General features: G+C 33.7%; 1 protein-coding gene and 1 long non-coding RNA gene across 3 annotated transcripts; both read left to right on the top strand.

Annotated features, from left to right (window-relative positions):
• The first annotated feature begins 2,907 nt into the window (after positions 1-2,907).
• On the top strand, positions 2,908-3,786 carry LOC120070175 (ethylene-responsive transcription factor LEP-like). The gene has a single exon (XM_039022030.1). The coding sequence runs from the start codon at positions 2,908-2,910 to the stop codon at positions 3,613-3,615; it is 708 nt and encodes a 235-aa protein (XP_038877958.1). The 3' UTR covers positions 3,616-3,786.
• Positions 3,787-11,958: 8,172 nt separating this feature from the next.
• LOC120072069 lies at positions 11,959-15,409 on the top strand. Of its 2 annotated transcripts, XR_005480384.1 has the most exons (6): positions 11,959-12,195; positions 12,269-12,458; positions 13,541-13,638; positions 14,078-14,356; positions 14,600-14,693; positions 15,205-15,409. It is a non-coding gene; the product is annotated as an uncharacterized LOC120072069 (long non-coding RNA). The 2 variants fall into 2 exon arrangements; XR_005480383.1 differs by having other exon boundaries at positions 11,960-12,458.
• Positions 15,410-23,226: the final 7,817 nt, after the last annotated feature.

Genomic DNA, 23,226 nt, shown 5'->3' with positions numbered 1-23,226 from the left:
AATGTGTTTCAGTTTTATATTTCAGCAATTGAGATCATGATCAATTATATCTAGTAAGGATTGGATTCAAAAATGCTTTTTGAGATGTACAAACTTCATATATTCTCATAAAAAAGAGTTCAAAGAAATCAAAAGCTAATGAAAAAGCCATGTAGAAGTAGTATAAGATACTAACTTTGTTAATTATCTTGGACCCCATTTGGTAACCATTTGATTGTTATTTTTTTTTTTCGAAAATTAAGTCTACAAATATAACTTTCACCTCCAATTTTTTTTTCTTTTGTTATCTATTTTTTACCAATGGTTTAAAAAATCAAACAAAATTTAAAAAAAAAAAACTTTTGAAAACTTGTTTTTTGTTTTTCTAATTTGACTAAGAATTCAACCATTATACTTAAAAAAGATACAAAACATTGCAAGAAATGGTGAAGAAATAAGCCTAATTTTCAAAGACAAAAAATAAAAAGCAAAAATAGTTACCAAATGTGTTCTTAGTTGATCAATCATGTTTATGTTATGAATAAATTAAAATTTTTTAGTGCAATAGGAGGTAGGGGGGTCTAATCCACATACTTTATGATTACTAAGACGCTCGTATGTCAATTGAACTATGTTCGCTTTGGTTGAGCAAAAATATTAAGTGTGTGTTTGACAGGACTCACGATAATTTGTAATTTTTTTTAAATATATATTTTTTATCTTTTTTTGTGTGGCTAGTTGGTACAAACCAATTAAGAGGTAAGTATATATATTTTGAAAAAAAAAAAGTGTTTTTAAGTGAAACACATAGTTATATAAGCATTGAAAAAAAAACATCCAAAAGCACCTTATATGATCAATAAAAGTTTTTATGAAATTTCACTCTTAATATTTTTATTAAACTCTACAATTTTTGGTGGTGAATAAAGTGATTTTAGTCATCTATGAGGTACTAAAAAGGCATGCCACATACATAGTTTTTAGATATCTCCCTATCTTAAGGATTAAACATTTTTACATGTGTATAATAATTTTCATTTTATGTGGCATCAATCAAGAATAGACTTATCCCCCCCCCCCCAAAAAAAAAGGCACATACTTGTGGTGGAAATTCTTGAAAATTTTGAATAATGTAAGAGTATATTATTTATTAGTTAAATGTCTACTTTTTAAAATGTTGGCAATCTTTTATTAAGAGGATTAAGTTGGCCCTTGAAGCACCTGATGCAACAATAACTTTTTGTGTGCCATTACATTTTAAGGAATAATGATCCATTATAGATGGTCCAATATATATATATATATTGTGTTGTCTTCCTTCTGATTAGGTAAAACAGGGTTGAAGAATAAAAAACCACTTGTGATTTAATTATAAATTCTAAGTAAAAAAAGAGTTAATTAATATTCTAAATAGTGTAAGTTGAGTCTATTAAAATTCTAAGCTTATAATTTATTTATTAAGACCTTGAAATTTGTAGTTCGACTAAATATCTAAGTTTCATCGAAGTTTCACATTGGTTAGATAAAAAGGAGATCTATAATATATAAATGAAAACAATTATCTTTATTGATATGAGACCATTTGAGTGAAACAAAAAACAAAGTTATGAGGGTTGATTTTTGAAGTAGCCAATATCATAACATTGTTGAGATGGCTGGAGGTTTTTTTGTCCCTAAACAAGTAGTAACAAAACCATGTCCCTACATTCAGTTGTGTTGGTGTGCATTCAAGGGGACGATTAGGGCTTATGCCCAAAATGAACAATATCATCATATTGTATGTAACTAATTGTATTATTTTCCTTTTAATTTCTTTTCAGTTTAACAATATGTAGCTCGAGATTCAAATACTTCATTCTCATGACAGATGTAGAACACCTAAACTAGTTGAATTATGCTCAACTCACTTCTAATACTTATGTTGTCCTCAATAATGTATTTGTAATATATAGTTAAGTGGCATGCCAAGTAGACGAACTTAAACACTATACGAAAGGAAAATATATCTTATTTTTCAAATAGACTAATCGAAACCCTATGAATCAGGTAACTATATTTTATTTTTTTAAATAAAACAAAAGTGAAAGAATGATGGAGATTTAAATCTTCAACCTGAACTCTATGTTCATGCATATTGTTAATTCAACATGGATGGAGATTTGAAATTTTATTGACATGAAATAACTTAAAACTAAATAGATAATTTAGCTAACAAAATTTAATTAGATAAAACAAAAAATTCGTCCATTGAAAAGTAATACCTAAAAAGTATGTCCAAACTTAAGTTAGCTTGTATTATTTTTTATACTATCCTAAATATGAGTAGAAAAATACTCGTCCCAGACTACAACATCCTTATATAGTCCACTCAAAAGTCAAATCTAAAATTGTCATATGACAAATATTTTTTTTATCGTTTGTTACTAAAAAGGATACATGAAGTTAGGTGGAGCGGAGATATTAGTGATATGAGTACTAGTCTCACTTTTTATGACCACAAAATTATTTGAAGATTTAAATAGTACCAACAATACTAGAAGTTTCCCCTGAAATACTTGGTATGATTTATTTAATATTTTTAATATATATATTAAAAAAGAGAATTTGAATTGAGAGTATCACATGCAAATCCCTTTTCACATATGTCTGATTTATAGATAACCAATTATCATCCACAGTTAGTTGGGGCCCACTAATATGGAGTTTTGCTCATTCAGTTTAGGGTAATAAAACATGAATGTGGTGAGAGATTTGTTTGAAAAAGGGAATAATATATATTATTACATAAATTAGGGTTATTTAAACCCCACCCCCACTACATGCAACTCCCCTAAAACCAGGCCTACAATTATTCCCTTTTTCTATTTCCATTATTCCATTACCCCAATCACTTTCTCTTTCGTGTGTTTGTTTGTTTATTCAGTTCCTATGGACTTCAAGAACTCCAAAACCAACCACTCTCCTTCCCCATCCAAGCCAAGAAGAAAGCAACAAGACCAGCAGCCCCATCAACAAGAACCCACTAGGTTTCTTGGTGTTAGAAGGCGCCCATGGGGTAGATATGCTGCTGAAATTAGAGACCCTTCCACTAAAGAGAGGCATTGGCTCGGCACCTTCGACACCGCTGAAGAGGCCGCCTTAGCCTATGACCGAGCAGCCCGGTCCATGCGTGGCTCCAAGGCTCGCACCAACTTTGTCTACTCAGACATGCCTCATGGTTCATCAGTTACCTCCATTATCTCTCCCGATGAATCCCAACTCTACCCTCCAACTCCTACTCCTACTTCTTTAACTCCCCTATCTCAACCCAACCACCTCTGCTTCACCCTTCACGACGACCCTTTCTCCACCAGCTCATTCCCGGGCAACGACTGGTTGCCCGACACCAACTCTTACCAACCCGTCACTGCCTTCATGGACACTGGCATCCCGCATGACGACGCCGAGCTCCCTCCGCTCCCACCCGACGCTTCTTCTTCCTACAACGACTGTGCCACTATGATTGATTGGTCCACCGCCTCCCCCTCTTCCTCTTCCTCGTTTATGGCATTTGATTCGAACGCGGTTTTGCCACCCTTTCCCGACACAAGTACCGACGCCTTCGGATTCGGTTCCTCATCACCTTACTTCTATTGAGCTATATATATTTTTTTACTTTATGATCAGTTTAATGTTGTTTAAGCTACATAAGGTGTGTGTTTTTGTTTTTTCTTTTTCTATTGGAATGGCGGCACCCAAGCTCAGAAACTGTCTGATGTTATATATATTTATTTCTGGAGGATATCAGTATAGTATCTATTACCACTGCCCACCCTTTGTGAGCTTGTAACAATTGTTCAACATTGTCATTACGAGTTTAAAATTATTAAACAATTAAAAAATTACTTTGATTTTCTCTCACACGGTTCTGTTTTATTTTTTTATTTTTTTATTTTTTTATATATATATTTTTTTGGCCATATTCGTAAGCAAACACTTTATATTTATTATATAATTTTTCTTCATTATAGAACTACAAATTCCAATAAAAAAATAATAGTTATGTGCAGCTTAGATTGTACCTATCTTTTTGTAGTTCACTTAGGTAAAAAATTGATTATTATAGTCCTAAGTTACAAAGTGATTCTTTTTTTTTTTTAAAAAAAAAAAAAAAATCTATGCACAAATTGAGATCTTTTTCTAATAAACTCGAAAGAAACAGTTTTATTGGATTATTTCATTTGGAAGAATCTTTGAATGGATTGATTGAGATTTTATAAAGAAAAAATAGTTCAAACTTATATATAAGAGATGTTTGTGGAATAATAGTGGGTCAATCATTGAAAAATGGCTTCAAACATACAAGGCCGGATGGTCGGGTGTTTCAATGTTTTGGCTAAACTAAATTTAAATAGAAGGTTCTATATTATCATATCTCATATTCTGCTCCATGACTTCCAAATTAAGGATAAAATAGAAAGTAATTGTTGGTGAAATCTCTAGCTCGAAAGAAACAATCACACCTAACCGAGCACAATTTACTATTTTAATTGTCTTCGATATATCTATTAATGAAGTAGAAACAAGCCTTCACATTGAAGTTAATGAGATCGATGATCACGACAACGAGCAATGCTTGAGTGCATCTTAGACTTCTTTGTCCATCTTTTTGTAGTCTACTTTAAGCACAACAACAACAACAATAATTTTATTTAAGAAAAGAAGAAAAAAATGTTGTCACATAACAAATGTCAAATAGAGGCGATCGACATATTTAGAACAAACTGTACAAGATCCCATGTACTTGTTAACAAAAATGAATGACAATGCTACACTAAATTATTGAACACTAGCAAAATCAGCAAGACCCCTGCTACTTTTAAAAGAGTTCTCAATCCTATATTTTCTTGAACCAATTCTCCTCCCAAATGAAAGGCCTGTCTGCAACACTGCAACCAACTTTTCACTATAAGAAATTTCAACAACAAAAATTTACTTGTGGTAGTAAAGAAAGATGGTAGACTACTCCTATATTACTTTCAACCATGACACTGATGCATTGATCTCTTTTTTAGTATAATCACTACGGGATGGGATCAAACCTTTAACCTCTAGAGAATAAGGTCATGTCCAATTATCTATTTAATATCAGTAAAGATCAAATTATCCCATTTAAATTTTGTAATTGTTGAAACATACACTAGAAATGTCATAACTTTCGATTAAGCATTTTATATCCATTGTAGCGTAGAAGAATGAAAATTAAAAGTCACACTACTTTGTCAATATATTGGTGAAATATCGTTACAGCGGACAGCTTTACACCAAAACGTGATGATCCTATCTGCCATGTAGAAGTTAATAACTCTGCCATAGAACTGATAAATTTGCCTAATGGAAAATTAGAGAGATATTGCCAATAGCCATATATTTTGGCCATAGAAGCATCAACAACAATACGCAGTGGATAGCAGGGCTGGCTTAAGATATACGTGTTGAGGTGGTTGTCTAAGGCCTCCATTTAACAAAAGATCTNTATATATATATATATATATATATATATGTCTATTTAAAATATAAAATAATATACTTATTACTTTTCATAATTTTTTTTTATAATATTAAAAATACAAACTACTTAAAAAATACATAATGAATGTAATCATAAAATCTCTCAATTTTGATTGGCTGACTTTTCAAATTTATTATGATTTGGAGAGCTGAAAAACCTTTCTATTTCTTATTTATTTATTTAAAACTAAAAAACCCTCATAAATACATTACGTATGATATGTTAGATTTATTTTAAGTTGAATTCTCTTCTCTCTAAATCTCTCTCAACTCTTAGATTTTCATCGATATTTTGTATGGTCTTATCCGTCTAAGTTTGATAATCAATTGCTAGAGCAGAAATCATTTTCTCAACTCAATCCAACGGCTTTAAAGTTTCATGTTTTTTTACTTTTTTTTTTTTAAAAAAATATTTCATATTATTGATTGTTCAATACCTTAACATCTAAGATTTCTTTATCTTTGCATAATTAAAATATCAATATTTCTACTTGAAAATATGAATTTGGATATGAAAAACTCAAAAAGAAAAGAAGAGTAGAAAATTTGATTGAATTTCGAAAAAGTGTTCTCGATAAATTTGTTATTGGAAGTAAAAGTAATAAGACTGGTGAAATAATAGAAGAAATGATAGGTATAGAAAAATCAAAAGATGAAAAAAAAATAGTAGATAATTATATGGTTAAAAATGAAGCATGTAATCAAATAAGGAATAAAAAAAATAGAGAGCGAGGAGCAAAATGAAAAAAGAGAAAACAATGATGATATTAATAATGATAATGAGACATGTAAGGTGCATTCTGAATATAATATATATGATCTAAGAAGATGAAAATATATAGATTCTAAATTAAGAGAAGTCTTGCAAAATGAAATTGATTGTTCTATTAAAATAGTAAATTATATATAAAAAAAGTAAATGCTTTTCCAAATACATATATTGCTTATAAAATATTCTTAACAATCCCAGCAACAATTGTTTCTACTAAAAGAAATTTTTCAAAATTAAAATTAATTAAATCTTATTTAAGGTCAACTATATAAAGATTAAATGAATTGGGTCATATTATCTATTGAAAATGATATATTAACAAACTTAGATCATCTAAATTTAATACATAATTTTACATCTCAAAAAGTAAAAAAAAAAAAAAAAAAAAAAAAAATTAAATAATATTTTTTATATGAAGTCCTCTCTATCAAAGTTTTACCGAATACCTCATATAATCTCGAGTCGATCTGGGTGGATGGTCCTAAGAAGTAATTTTTATTACCATTTGAGGTGGGATATAAGCTTGTAAGTAATATAATAGGGTTACAGTAGTGATATTTTTTCAGGTCAAGTCAAAATAAAGAGATTTATATATTATCATACCTTGACATGTAATTTACAAAATATTCAGTTAAGTCACATAAAATCAAAGATAGAAACCATAGACTCTAACCATCATCAAGAAAGCTGATGGGGTGACACTAAAAAATAAATAAATTACTGAAAATATTTTTAAATATAGCAAAATCTCACTACATCAATGTTAAAGTCAATGATATTTTACTATATTTGTAAACAAGTTGATTCATTTTTCTTTACTTGAAAATAACCCTTATTTTTATTTATTTATGGTTTTTATTTCTTTAATATGGCATATTTATCTGGGTAGGGAGCTAGTCATTTGTTATTTTATTTTATTTCTTCACATAGTATTTTTATTTATTAATCATTTTTTAATAATATGATTTATTTTTTATTTTATTTCTGCCATATTATTCATATTTACATATTTTTTTAATTTTTAATTTTGCAATATGTATGTTTACATATTATTTAATTTATTTCTTAATTTTGTAATATATATATATATATATATATATATCATTTTTAATTTTTAATTGACAATAAGTAGAGTGAGAATTATAGTATAAGCTTTATGGAAGTTTTAACTGCACTATAACGCTTTTAACTGCACTCTTTTAATTTTGAATTTAATTTCGCAATAGATGTACTTTAATATGTCTATATCATTTACATGGCAATATAATTGAATTGAATCTAAGTCGACATCATTAAAGTCAAAGGTCTCATATGAGAGAAAACATTACATACTAGATTTTGGTAAGGATATAAACAAATATTTTTATTATTCTTAATAATTTTGCATCGAGATATATTTGTATTAGATAATATAACTCTTTTGATAAAGTTTTAAATATGTTTGGAAGTTTATTATGTATTGTTTATATTATATAATTACATTATATTTAAATCTTAAAAAAAAGGAAAAATAAAAGAAATGAGAAACAAGAAAAATTATCAAACATATTTTTATTTCTAGTTTTTTTTTTTTAAAAAAAAAGAGACAAAAACATGAATGGGAAATTAAACAAGAAACGAGAAATGGAATCGTTATCAAACGGACCCTAAATTACTAACTTTCAATTTTTTTTTTTTTATTATGTGAATCTTTTATTGGTTCGAACCATTATTGTTTATCAAAGATATAGAAACGAATCCTCTAGTTTATTTCATTACAATTGCAATCTACCACGGTCATTGTTTAGTGATGATGTGTTTTATTGAACGCTGATGTGGAAATAAAAAATCCTAGGGTTAAATTCTACGATCGATGCATTACAAATTGGAATCTCCATAAATGACATCATTTAATTAGCTTTTTAGTATAGGGTTGTTGATAACATGCAGAAATGCATGTCATCTTAGGCCTTTTACTTAGAATTATGAGAGTTGTTAAGCAGAATATGCAGAAATTATGTTAGGAATTCACGAGAAATTGAGCTTGCGACGTTCAGCATTAAGAATCTCAGCTAACCCAATATTATGCGTTATTATGTGTTCAATGTTCTATGTGTGTAGCTAACGTAGGAAGTGGACACAAACGCAAAAACCGGACCACCGCATAGACGACGCATGCGGAGAAACTCTCCATCGCAAAGACAAACCGATTGGATCAACGCATGGATGTTGTAGTAATCAGCCGCATGCGTCCATCGCATGGGAGTTGCACTCGTCAAGCGATTGCGATCATCGTGTAGAGTTGGGTATTAAGTGAATACGGTCACTACATGATCGCGACTACACGATAATGTATGGTAAAGGGGTCAACGCAAGGTTGGTGGAATAAACGCATCAACGCATCTACCTCGAGAAAATCAAAAGATGATGTTGACATTTCACCTACTACGTCGTTGGCAGCAGAGGTTTAGAAAAGACTAAACGCGTCGAATGTTAGAATCAGAGCAGTCCATTAATGCTGTCGGCGATCTAGGCTCTATATAAAGAAGTCGATGAGTAGAAATTCAACTTGTCCGGGGATTATCCCTGCAACCCAGGGTTTTCCCTGAGATCCAGACTATTGTGTGAGAAGAAGCCTGAGAGTTCTTCACCTCCTTCATCCATTCCGAGTGATGACCGGAGCCTTCGATCGGTGCTAGAACTTAGGAGAGTAAGCTCCATCGCCCATCCATGGCATCACCGGCAGCTTTGACGCACATCCGCTGGACGCAAGTATTACTTCCTCATTTCATTTTCCCTTATTTTCCTATATTATATTGTATGACATTTTGTGATTAAGGGATTAATACATTATGTTTTCAATACATTTTTGTGTTCCTTCGATTCCATCTCCATCTTCTTTACTTAGCATCCTTACTTTCGTTGTATCACTTAGTGAGATTGCTTGAGTATCACATACTTAGTCATGTGGATTAAGGATATGAAGCATGCAGCAAACCACCGAGAGGTGTGCGTTATGTGAGTATGTGAGAAAACCTTATTTGCTTAGTGTAAAGCTGTGGCAACGCCTGTCTATAGGCTAACGCATTACTTGTCTATGAGTAAAGTCAGCAACAGCCAACTGCCTGGGAGAGTAAGTGGTTGGTCACATTAAGCAATGTAAGTCATTGTTCACTAGAGATAGGAATAATCTTGCGTAAACCAAGTTTATGTGTTTACCTTGTCCTATGAGCGCATCATTCATCATTTAGGCATACTTGAGAGAGTAGTCTAAAATCCAAATCTAAGACTCGAGAGAGCGGATTGGAACACATAAGCAAGAATGGGGAACTTAGAGATAAGCTTCGTTTGCTGTCACACAGCATATGCACCCTATGGATAGGATATTGCATGCGTCCAGGAAGTAGGACATGGTGGTTATATGAGGTCATCTCGACACTTATGCATATCCACCGCATACGTCCAAGAGTTAGGCTCAAGTGTGTGTAGCATGATCGCATGGCTTGCGTTAACTAAGGTTGCCCTTGCCATCACTTTTAAGTACTGCAATGAAAACATCTTCGCATTTTATCTATTTTTCCATTCATTTGTTTCATGTCAAGAGTTGTCGTGTCTCTACCTCTCATGCATATTCTCATTGCATTGTCTGTTAGCTAGGAGTAGGAGTAGTATTAGCTTAGAAACCTTCCCATCCATTCTTTTATTCAACCACCGCATGCACATTACTGCATTCATTTGCTAAAAGTCCCTGAGTTCGACCTCGGATCACCTAAGAAACTTGCGTTCGCGTTATACTTGGCATGAGCACAAGAAAACTTGTGACAGGACGCATGGTCATCGCATACATTTATTAATGCATAGTCATTCCAAAGCATGACCATCGACGCATAACTATCAACGTATACCTTAAGAACATGCGTCGCATATTGTGTCCAAGGGATTTTAGTTGTTGAGTAAATTGACATCTAATTTCCTGTCACGAAGTTTTTGTCTCTTACAAATAAGAACGAAGAATGTAGCCAACAAGAGTGTAGCTCAATTGATATACTATTCATACTATCAACTTAGTAGTTTGAGGTTCAATTCCCCCACCCCATACTTTAATTACAATATCTTTAAAAAAAAAAAAAAATGAAGAATGCAATACAAAGGTGGATTTATTAAATTTTAGCTACTATACTTTTAATTGTTCAAGTTTAGTCCCATGGTTTCAATATTCTATATTCAATTACTAAACCAAGATTTAAAAACATGAAGATATGGAAACATGACCGAAAGCATCTGTCTAGTCCCAGTAACCCGATCAGGGATTCCTCATGTCATTCATTGATATGTCCCTACATTTACCAAAAAACAACATAATAAAGAATGAAACATGACCAAAAACATCTGTCTAATTCCAGTAGCCCGATCAAAGATTCCTCCTGTCATTCATCGATATGTCCCTACACTTACCTAAAAAACAACATAATAAAGAATGAAACATGACCGAAATTATCTGTCTAGTCCCAGTAGCCTGATTAGGAATTCCTCCTGTCATTCATCGATATGTCCCTACACTTACCTAAAAATAAAATAATAAAGAACGAGTATAAAATACTCAGTAAATAACCCCATTACTAGGGTCAGACTATGCATACATATCTACAAATGCATGCATTCTAATGAGACAAGCATACTACAACTTATCAAGGAGACAGTAAATCATGAACACTTTGAAACATGAAAACATGGATGGTCATCTAGTGAGCAAATTACCCCATTCTAACACGAATCTGGTGGCTCGAAAGCACACAAATATGGTAGGAAATCCGTCGATCCCTGAAGCTAAATATGGTAGTGGACCCGAAGGATCACGATACTAAATATGGTAGTGAACTCGAAAGATCATGATAACTGGCTAGTGTTAGAATGGAAATTTTCACAACTGAACATGATTCATAAAATATCCATCTATGGTCCCATAATATAGTGGATAAAACATTCTCATAGTTCTAACATGCGCATAATGAATTAATCAACATACATCATATTACTAAGGTCTAGTACATGCTTCTAAATTTACTTATTCCCAACTGAAATTAATGACTATAATGGCCGACACAAAGGCGTTCCGATAGTGAAATGGTGTGTTTTTGGAAGTTCGATTCACCATGAAATCCCTTAACATATCAACAACACATGGAAAAGTAACATTCTTGTTGGATTTGCTTCACTAATGCATCTGATTGCAGAAAATCAGAAAATTTCTCCAAGTGTTCCATGCCCAGCCAACACGAGGCCTTGCATCCAAATATGTCCAATGCGAAAGAGATTCATCAACTTGCACTTTTTCTATCAAATCACCACTTACAGGTATGGGCACCTGATGACGGCATCTGAAAAGTTCTGAAATGGCAGGCGGCTAACTAGGGCATGAACACAATAAGAAAAACCACATTTCTTGACATTTGCAATTTTAAATACTTGACGTTTTTATGAAAAAATGTCAAGAAATAGGTAATTTTAAAGAAAAAGTATCAAGAGGTTTTTTTTTTTAAAATTGAAAGTTGTTGCATTTTTTTTTGAAAAATACAATACTCGACGTTTTAAAAATGTCAAGTTCAATTAATGATTTCTTCACGTTTTATAAACATCAAAAACCTTAGAATATATAGGGCAGCGTTTCAAAAATCTTAAAATAGAGTTGCAACGTTATGGATTTTGACAGTAAAAAAAATGCACACGCCTCATGCAAACAGCGTCGCAACGCTCTCACAAGCACCTATCTTCATCTTCCCCTTCTTCTGCTCGAACTCTCATTCCTCCAAACTCACTTTCTCAATCACACTTCCACAATCCCTCACCCGAACACCAGAGGAATTCAACCCATCTAAGATCTGAATTTCGTCCTAGTTCCACCCAGCACCATCGAGGTTCGTTTTAGATCCATGATCTTCGGGCTTCATTTAATTTCATGTTCATCTAAGCAGATCTGTGTTGCTGTAGATCGAGCTTCGAGCTTCGATCCACGAGGTTCGTTTCAGATCCACGAGGTTGGTGCTTCGATCCATCGGTTTTTTCGATTGTGAAGGTTGCGTTTCTTGAATGGTATTTGGCGATGGTTAAATATCATCCTGTTCTTACCAAGAGTGTCACTTCTGCACTTATTTACACGGCTGCTGATTTGTTGTCTCAGGTGAATAGTTTTGGAGCTTGCATCTGCTTGTTTTCAGTTTGAAATCTTTGTTCTTAGGGATTTGTTGATGTTTTGTTTCTATTTAGCTAGTTTAGGAAGTAAATTTTCTTGGAAGAGTCGTTCTCTTTAATTAGCTACTTTAGGAAGCAAATTTGTTGATGTTTTGTTTCTATTTAGCTAGTTTAGGAAGAACTTTATATTTTCCGAAAACAACAGAATCAAAAAGTCTGGACTGCTATGTTCTTAATGGTAAACATACTTTTACTTCCCAATTTACATGAAAAGATCATATCAAAGTTTGATCCCTTAATTATACAGTGATTAATCATTTAGAAATTCTTGAAATTTAACCAATGAGTTGGAGGAGTAGGAGTTGGGTTCGTGGCCTCATGACTATAAAACATCAATTGTATGCTTTATTAAATTCTTACATTGTCGGTCCCACTCTCAGGAGTTTACAACTCCACTTCTTGCCCCAAACGAAACTTTCCCATCAGACTTAATAAAGTATCTAATATGTCTATTAGCTTTGGACTTTAGAGTAAGTTGCTTTTTTTCCTTCTTTTTTTGAAGACGCATCTCGTAAGTTATTTGAACTTTAAAAAGGGTCTAATTGACCATATTTATTAAACATAGATTAAAAGTTTTAGAGTAGTATTAGGTTATTAGATGCAATTCAGGAAGTTCAGACCTTTAATTAGTAATACTAAATTCACATAAATGACCTCTAGCATTGAAGAGAACTTTGATAAAGAGTTGTACTCTGCTCAAAGTCATTATTCTCTGCTAAAAAGTATTATGATGATCTTCATCTTTACAAACAGGGCAGTGCCTTCATTTTCTTTCTATTTGTTTTTCGTTGGGAAAAAAGTTACATGGGCTTCATATCCAATCTTTATATTGTAAAAGTTCCAGGTTACATGGTATTAGAAAAATGCATAGTTTCCATAATTCTTGAGGTCTTTTATAAATATGGGACGCTCTTTATCCAGCACTTTGCCGATTATGTTGATTATGTCCCTTAATGAATCGTAGTTCTGTTCATTTCTTTCTTAAAGATCACTATTCTTTTATGCTTGCAGATCATCTCCGCCATCAGGGTGGTGTAACAGATCTTACATTTGATACTTTAGGCTATGGATGGCAGATCACGAACTGTGTTCTCACAGCAAGCTATTCAGTAAGTATCTTTTAGTTTTTTGGACACCATTTTTTGTTTTTGATTATTGAACCAACGAATATCTACAAAAGGGTAAGGTGATAGGACATCATTGCAGTCCCGTGGCTAAATCTTGAAATATGTAAGAGCTTCCCAATTTAAAGCAGCAAAGATGCCCACAGTTTTTCCTTGATGCTTCTTTACTTTGGGTATAAATTCATTGGTTTTGTATGCTGATTGATCTGCTGTGAGTAAAGATTTTAAGAAGATATTTCTTGTCTAAAGTTAGGAAAAACAAACTTATTAGGTTTGGGGGTTTGACTAGTTTGTCTTTTACGTGTTACGTTTGTTTAACTTGCGTTGATGCCTGAGATGGAGACCTTTAGCATCTTGCTTTTATGTTGTCATTTACACATAAGTCTATATAAAGAGTTGTTCTCATGTGTTATGCAATCTACAGGACTGGATTTGAAGAGAGAGAGGATTTGCCTATTGTGCTAAATACAGTCCTTGCAGGCAGGTACTATGTAACCGAATGCCTAGGATCGACGACTTTTAGTAAAGTTGTTCAAGCACACGATCTTCATATGGGAGTAGACATTTGCCTAAAGATCATTAAAAACGACAGAGATTTTTTCGACCAGAGCTTAGATGAAATCAAACTTCTAAAGCTTGTTACAAACATGACCCTGTAGATCAGTGCCACATTTTACGGCTTTATGACTACTTTCATCATCAGGTATGTTTTAGCTTTTTTCCTTATCCTCGCTTAGCAAATTTGAGTTGGTTTAGTGCTTCTAACTTCTGTGAAAATATATCTGGACTAGTAAATTGGAATATCTCTTCCCTTTATATGAACTTTTGAGTATTCTTTTGAGTATTAAAATTCAGGATATGCAATGCTCTTATTTTGTTCGATTAGGGTTTTTTCTTTCTTACTTGAATGTTATTTTGAGATTGTTTATGCTTGGTGTGAGGTAAGTTCTTCAATGAAAAATGGTACTGTGAAGTAAAATATAGCTGAAGAAGATGGTGGAGACCGTTTGAAGAGCAAGTCTGATGCTCCAAATCTTAAGGTATTTACAAAATTTTATGTTTATATATCCAAAATTTATTTGAGTTTTCTTACGAATCCTCTTTTATTGAGTGTTTGGTAGGATTAAATGTTGATTGCCATTAGTTTTGTTACATTTGTTAAGTTGAATCAAACCAACGAATCCTCTTTTAAATGTTTAAACAATGCTTTGGGCAACGGTTTGATTTTTCTTATATGTTTAAACAGTGCTTTGGTTTTTCCTTTTTCTTTTTCCATTACTTTTATCATTTGATGATATTAAAAAATGCTCAATCTTCATCAAACTCTCCGAGCGATATTTCAGATAATTCATCTTCACACTGCTCCTTTTATTGCTTTACAGACTTCAAATTTCTCATTCAAGTATATATATCTATCCTTTTTGTTATTCAATTTTATTATATTTTTTTCAAGTTTATATATAAAGTAAACACCTCTGCCTTTCTATAGGAGTATCAGTTTTTTCCAAAATTTTAAGGTAGTTGCAATGGTATATTATTTCATCGATGTAGGTGCTCAAAGCGACAAGTTCAAGGTGGGCTACGTTATTCTTGTGGAGGCAGGAGTATAGTGAACGAGATTTGGCTAGGATTACTTCATATGGGATTGATAGGTGTACCTTTTTAATTGTTCTTAGAGGGGATGGAGGTTGTTGATTGTACAATACTTTATGATGTTGTAATATTGACAATGTTAATGAAGCGAAGTTTTTATAAAGAGATATTGATGGAAATTTGATTGATGTAAAAGACTTAAAATGTGTGTATTGTTTATTTGATTGATGAATGTATGTCATATATATATCAAATGTGACTGTTTGATCAAAATATAGGAGCAATTATAGGTAAAAACGTCAACATTACTAATTTTTCTGAAAAAACCACAGACAAATTTCTTGATTTTTTTTCCTTGTCATGATTATAGATATTCTTGACATTTTTAATAGATCAAGAACTTTGATATTCTTGACATTTCTAACATGTTAAGTAGGATATATCTTGACATTTTTCAAATGTCAAGTTCACAAAATTTCTTGACGTTTTTTCCTTGTCATCCTTGATGTTCTTTAAATGTCAATTGTCACTTTTCTTGACATTTTTAAAACGTCAAGAAAATCAACATTCTTAACACTGGCTTCCTTGACATTTTTAAAAAACGTCAAGAAAAGTCATTCTTGACATTTAAAAAAGTCAAGAAACACTGTTTTTGTAGTAGTGGAACTTTAATACGAGTCTTGTCGTAAGTTGTTGAGGAAAATGCCTACAAATAGGAGGTTTGCTGCTAAGAGCTGAGAGTTAGACACATTAGAAATTTTAGAGAATTCAGTTAGCCAAAAACTTTGTCATTTCAAGAAATTAGGAGAAAAAGGTCCATTGTCATCATTGATTAGAAGAGTGTTGGAGAATAAGCTCAAGAGAGAATCCTTCAGCTCATCTTTACCAAGTTGGTTGCCACCAGCACTTAGAATAAGCCACAAAGACAAGAGATTGAATTTTACGACTTGACTTCCTTCTTTTCTTTTACTTATCACCTCCATTTATCAACCTTTCGATTAAATTGAGAATGTTGTAAACATATTTGCTATCTTTAAATTCAATCTTATATTTGATCGGTCCACTCTTGATTCATCTGTTTACATTCAAATTTTTGTGTGGTAATAAATCTTCTGAGTCATTACATACTTGAATTCCATGCTTTAATCATCTTAATCATTTGATTAAAGTTACTTCTCAGTTAAACAGTTCGAAAGAGTAGGATAATGAAAGAGTTTTGAGGCAGACGCATAGTAGGTTTGAAGATAAAATTACTTGCGATTGCTTTTACCATTCTCTGTCTCCAACGCATGCACCTTAGAGATAGGAATACATGTGACATTCGCATTGAGAAATGATGAGCAAAATAGCTTATAGGACAGAGACCTAACACATACACACATTTGGTATGTATACAAGCATCCATATCATCTTCATTCCATTTTCATGCGTTCACGCGCTTGTTCATCTAGCTTGGGACTGACACATAACCCCTAAAACATTTAGCACCGTTCACCCAGAGATTCCATTTTTTCCCTTGAACTTCTACATTTTCTTGCATGTGTGCATTTAGGTTAGTAAAAATAATCTTCAATCTTGTTAACCTGTAACCCTTTTACAATTGAGACAACGCGAGGATCGAATTAGACTGTAAAAAATCCCAGTGTTTGACCTTGGACTTACCAGAACGCTTGAGTCAGATTTATACTTGGGTTTGATTCAAGAAAGCTTGTACGTATAGTACGTAAATCACAACCCCTCAACATATAATCTCTTCTCACATAGAGAAGTAATTCGTCAAGCATCACCATTCACCTAAGTCATTATCTTTCATCTTCATTCACAATCACTTCTTAATACACATGCTGAGGCGAACAGATGTTAATTCAATAAATGTTGTTGTTCATATTTGTCTATTTTTGTCTTAATAACCCTAAATCGAATAAACTAACATCCAAGACTGCCTTATGAGTGTTGAACTGTATGTGGAGACATACAGGGATCAACGTTCAAGATACAGCCTGAAGGGTATATAGTATAGGGATAAAGCTAAGTACCTTATCCTGGTAACACTATGGATATGACTCACTTTGTATTTGATACAAACACAATGATCCAACACATTCGTGTAGTTGACATGCAAATGGGGGTATCTTATGCAATGAGTTTGCATAAAACTGGATTGCAAAATAGTAACCACTAGTTTGAATACCGTTAACTAGTTAGGTTCCTATTTCAATAGGATGACTAGGCAACTTAGTTTTAACCCTGAGTATATTATGAATTCCCATTCACGAGGGATTTTCCTTTTGTTTGTATGAGCAAGGGTGGCCAGTTCGGCGACCCAATATGCCTGCCATTTTGGGGACAAGACCGAGTGTGGAGCTAGGAACATAGTAATACAAGATGGAACTCATTCCTTCCCGCCTTAAGGGTAAGTAGATGAGTGTTTCCTTAAGTGGTGTCTTTGGGACTTGAACAAAGGGCCCTACTCTCTTATTGGCCCGAGAGGGGTTTCTGTTTATTGGTTGGACCATAAACAGGCTATTCATTAGAGGAGCACTGGTACTTAAGAAATCAGAGGTAACCCAAGGGTAAAATGGTAATTTGACCAAGTTGGAATTACGACCACTCGTGAAGGACTAACTTATTGTTATTGGTCTATATCCATGGACACAAAAATATATTTGTAGTGAGAAGAGTGCAGTTGTAGGTCTTTAGTGGAGTATACCCACAATTAACGAATATTGATTAACTTGGTTAATGAGTTTAGCCAATTAATCTCATATTATTAGAGCTTCTGATTTATAGGTTTACCAAGTCCCCTTATTAGCTCACTATAGGATATTTAAGAGGGATGATTTGAATTGTTCATTGAGAAAATCATATATTAATGTGATCATATATTATGGATATGATCGGTAATTCAAATTAAATTAGAAAATAATATTTGAATAGGATTCAATTAATTAATTCAAGTAAATTAGATTCACAAATAATTAATTAATAAAGAGGTAATGCACATATACAAACGATATTTATGATAATTAAATATACATACATTAAATTAGATTTAATGTATAAATAGTTATTTAATTAATGTATAAATTAAATTAAATAAGTGTTATTTAATTAATTTGGCTAATTAATTAAATAAGTATTAATTAATTAATTAATTGTGGAAAAGAGAAATAGGAAAATGATTATGAAAATGACTTGACCATTCTCTATATAAAGATCTCATTGTGGCCCATTTGGGGGATACTTACACATATATTGACAATACACAACACACAAGTGTTATTGTGCAAAATTTTTAGTAAGCCACAAAGAGAATCCTCTCTACTCTCCAAATCCCTTTTCTCCTCTCCCTCTCCCAATAGTTGGATACCACCTATCTTTCTATTGGAATCCTAGGGAATAATGAGGTTACTTTCGTGGTAGTGTTCGAGATTGTTCAAGAAATTGTTCGGGATCAAAATCATTGGAGGAGTCATTCGTTGGAACTTAAAGAGGATTGTTCATGAAGCTTGGGAATCTTCAAAGGTAAGAATGGTTCTAATATTTTTCCAAAGCATGCTAATTTACATGTTTATATTCTGTTTTAATATAATGAATTTTTTTATGTAAAAATCGAATTGTAAGATACAACGTGTTCTCACACAAATGCTTCTACTGCGGGATTCGATCCCTTGAAGATGACCCATAAGAGGACTTATAAGGGAACCTAGAGTGAGTTAAAAGGACTTATGAGAGAGCCTAGAGGTGGCTTAGAAGACCTATGAGAAACCCCAGAACGGACACAGAGGAACCATGGAGAGCCTATTAGGAGTTTAATGGTAAGGGTAAAAAAAAGTCATAACAGATGATCAACGAAGAAGTTTGTGGAAAGTTGAGCGGGTCAGGCGCTGGCTGCCACTTCAGGTGGTGGAGCTGTAAACACTTAAAGTGTTATGACTCAGGGTTTCATGGATTAATGAGTTTTCATTATGAGCGTAGGTTTGTTACATAATATCAATTCTATTTAAGAAATCATAATCTTTGTCAGAGGTACGCTAAAAATACTCCATATTATTCTCTTTACATACATTCACCCTTTATTAACTTGAGTGTCGTCAGTAGCTTGACGCCACAACGGTGTTTAGTTTCTTCACTTTGAAGGACATTTTAACTATTTTCTTCTCAAATTCAAATTTATGATTCAACCATTTTTTGGCACCAACAATTGGCGTCATCTAAGAGAAATTTTGTTATACCTTGTTGCTAAGAATTCAAGTCTACACCATAACTAGATAACTACCTAGTGGAAGATGTAGGTTGTAAACCTCAAGCCCTGTTTTCGTTACTTAAGTATATTTAATTAACATGTTAAGTATAATTAACTTATGGTAATACTGAGATTGTAGGGAAGAAGGAAATATGCTAAGTGTGGGAGCATAGGGCTCTCGGTTGAGAAGTTGAATGTGCACCTAATTAGGAGAAGGAATTTTTCCTAAGTATGGAAGTTAAACCAAACGTTGTAGACTTGGTGCATCAAAGGGTAAGGCATGTGTGGTGCAGCAGCCAAATGCTCCATGAAGGCAAGGACGGTCCCCAGACATGCACTAGTGGAAGGAAAGGCCGACGCGTTGGTTGAGAAAGACATTAAGGTTAGCAAGGTGTTGGTTGCGCACAACAACTTGTGGGGATGCTTTAAGCGCTGATGGAACTTGTGCTGCGATGGTTGAGTGTAGTGCATGCATGCAAAGTGAAGCCATGCGATGGGTTGAGGACCATGTATTGGTGAGTTGTTGAAGGATGGCTGTTTAAGCACCGATCTTAGTGGGCTAACTGTTGTGATTAAGGGAATTAATCCCACTCATTGGGCTAGATGGAACCTTAAGCTTGTTATGAAGCATGCCTTTTCAACTATAAAAGGAAGGGAGCAGCAAAAGCTCTCGATTTAGCCAATTCCCTCATGCCAAAGGAAAAGTTCCAAAGCAAACTCGAGGATTAAAAATTTTTGTTGAAGCCCTTGGGCTTCTGGAAACAATGTCCCAAGGAATCGAGCTAAAATCTGAAGTTTCTTCAAGTAGTTCAAGATTTCGGGTGAACTTGAGCAAAAGGTGAAGTTTGAAGATTTCCAAGCTAATTTGACGGAATCTGAAGCTCAAATTCTCAAGTAAGAAATTTAAGACATTTTTAAACAAGTTAATAAAAGGAAATTTTCCAAAATAATGCTTGGGAAACATGGAATTTTGGGCTTTAAACAAGCAGGCAGCTGTTTCGGTTGGATGAGCAGGCAACTCGTTTCACCGAACGAACGCGCTAGCAAGGATACACGCGAAGACAAGTTGGGCACAAGGCATTGCATTAGGTTGCACATAAGGGTTTCACTGTGAAGGCGTGAAGCGTACGATGGTGTGTGAGGCAGTGAGCATATGGTCTCACGGGAACAGCAGGCAATGGCGTATTAGTGAGGCGTGTGATGCGGTATTTTATTAAATGTGGAATATGGATGATATGCGTTGATAGAATTACGTTGTGCACTCAAGTTTTCCCAGCGGAATTCAAGTGTAAATTCCTCTGAGTTTCCTGGTAAGTTCAGGGTCGAATACAGGGACTCGAGAAAATAGTTGCGTTAGAGATTTTTATGAAAACTTGCGGTAACCAGTAAAATAAATGAGGTGGTTGGTTTGTTGTTGCGTTGATGAAAATAATAAAATACGGCAGAGTTTGAAAAGAGTTGGCAACGGGAAATACGATGAATATGCGGTGAATGGGTTGAGAAGGGTTTTGGCTAACACTCCCTAGGTTACGTTCATGCCTTGCGACCATGCAAGATGTATACAATAGTAAACCACCTTTCGGCATGAATGCCACGACTTCTAAGGCTAGAACGCATGCGATAAATATGCGATAAGTCTACAGGGTTTACACATAAACCTCTATTTCTATTTATGCGATGACAAAATGATATTCACACAAATATGTAACCGCATAATATCATTCCTATTCCTAGGATGCATGCGATGCAAGTTGACAAATAGAGCTTATCTCTAAGTCCCTATTTCTTGTTTATGCAGGCCTAATCTTGCTCTTTCAAGTCAAATTCTAACCTAGCTCTCTCAAGACATTAGGTTCTTTCTTTAGATTCTCTCTCGAGCAACTCTAAAGGGATGTTTCAAGTCAGATTCTACTCGTGCTCTAAAGATATTCTCGTTTTCACGAGAGTCAACCCGCTCTCTGCTCTTATGCCTCAAGATTCTCTCTCGAGCTGCCTTGGATGATCTTCGGCTTCACCACTCTTCTCTAGCTTCGTCGTGAAATGGAAAAGAAAAACTATGAACAAAGGTGTGAACTTGTAAAGTGATGAAGTAACCCCTTCTCTGAAGAATGCACTTGGTATTTATAGGGCATCAAAAGGTGAAAGGCGACTTCTCTTTCCTAGTTGTACAGATGGGACAACTTTAATTCCTAACTGATGTGCCAGATAATTGTCACCGATAAAGCTGGATGTACTTTGTGACCGTTATCGGCTATCAACTTAATTTGGATCCGACTGCTATCAACTTTTTGTCCCATCGATCTTAATTGTCCTTTCGTTCGGATGTGCCCACCATGTTGCGGTGATTCTTCATGGGTGAATATTTGGGAGCGTGATCAACGCAAAGTCTTGCGGTGAAGTTGCGCTCGACCGATGAATTCCTATGATCGCAATCTCTGCAATGCGTTAACGCATATTCTGCACAAAAAATACAAAAATCAATAGTTCCAATACGCTGATACATGCGACTACAATATTATAGATTTTAGGCTTAATGGACGTAATTTATCATTTTTCATCAACGCAATCCAATATTGTTTAATAACTTAGCACTATGATAACGTGCATTTCTGCCCGTTATCAGCGTGCAACACATAGGTGTTGCGAGTGGGTCATAGCGCAAGGAGGCTTGTGGCCTCATAGTTCAATAACATTACTTAAGGTATTTCATTAAGTGTTGAACACATAAGAAGGGCATGCATTGAGATGAGAGGATGCTCCAAGTTAAATGTTGAGCTTGTTTAAGTACGTTAGTCTCATAAAGGGACTAATAACATTGATCAAAAGTGCTTATCATTTTCACAGGGTTAACACTAGTAGAGAAGGCTTATCAACTCTAGGAAGGACACCCAATATTGTGAGTGAAAAAGTTTAAGTGTTTTACAAATGCTTTAATGAACTTATATTTTTTTATTAAAAGTTATTGATTCATGCTTTGAATGTTAGCATTGCAAAAGAGATTTCCAAGCAAACTTGTTTTCTTTTAACGCTTGCTTAGTTTAAAAAAGAGTTAATGAAAGTATGATTTAAATGATTTCCACCAGTATGTTATGAAGCATACGTTGATAGATGCCTTATGTTTCATGGTATACAAACTTAAGATTCTAGTTTACAAAAGTATGTTTTATTCTAAGCATAATTTTTATGATGCTATAATGATGAACATGATATCGAAGGACTTTGAGAAGGTATCTAGGCTTGATGCTTTAATGAGGAACCCGTTACTGAATAGCTTTGACAAGGTATCTGGACCCTCTAGTGCCTAAGGGATGATGGTACTTAGTTAGGTAGAGTTGACGTTAGTTGTGTTGAGATCACTCTACACCAACTAAGGATTTACGTAGAGGGATTGAGCAAAAGGGATTCTCTCTCAACTAAGGTTTAAGTAATGGTGTTTTATGAAGTTCCAAAATTTAAACGTTTTATGCACTGGCCACATAAGTTCCAGTAGTTTAAATGTTAGTAAGTTTAAAGTATGAGTTTGCTTGATAGTTTTCAGTATGTATATATGTCTTTAAATGGTCATTCACTGGGCTAGTAGCTCATTCTTTTCAAATGTTTTCCTTTTTCCCAGGTAGTGGTCAACTCCCCAGAGGTTAGATGTGTTGCTGCTCTACCACTCAAGTATAGGTTGAAGCTTGAAGGAGAAAAGAAGTTCTAGGTGTTTCCATTAGTTATGTCTGTATTAAGCTCAT

This window comes from Benincasa hispida, chromosome 1, assembly GCF_009727055.1.
Source record: "Benincasa hispida cultivar B227 chromosome 1, ASM972705v1, whole genome shotgun sequence".
NCBI lineage: Eukaryota > Viridiplantae > Streptophyta > Magnoliopsida > Cucurbitales > Cucurbitaceae > Benincasa > Benincasa hispida.
This window is presented reverse-complemented; position numbering and strand designations above follow the sequence as displayed.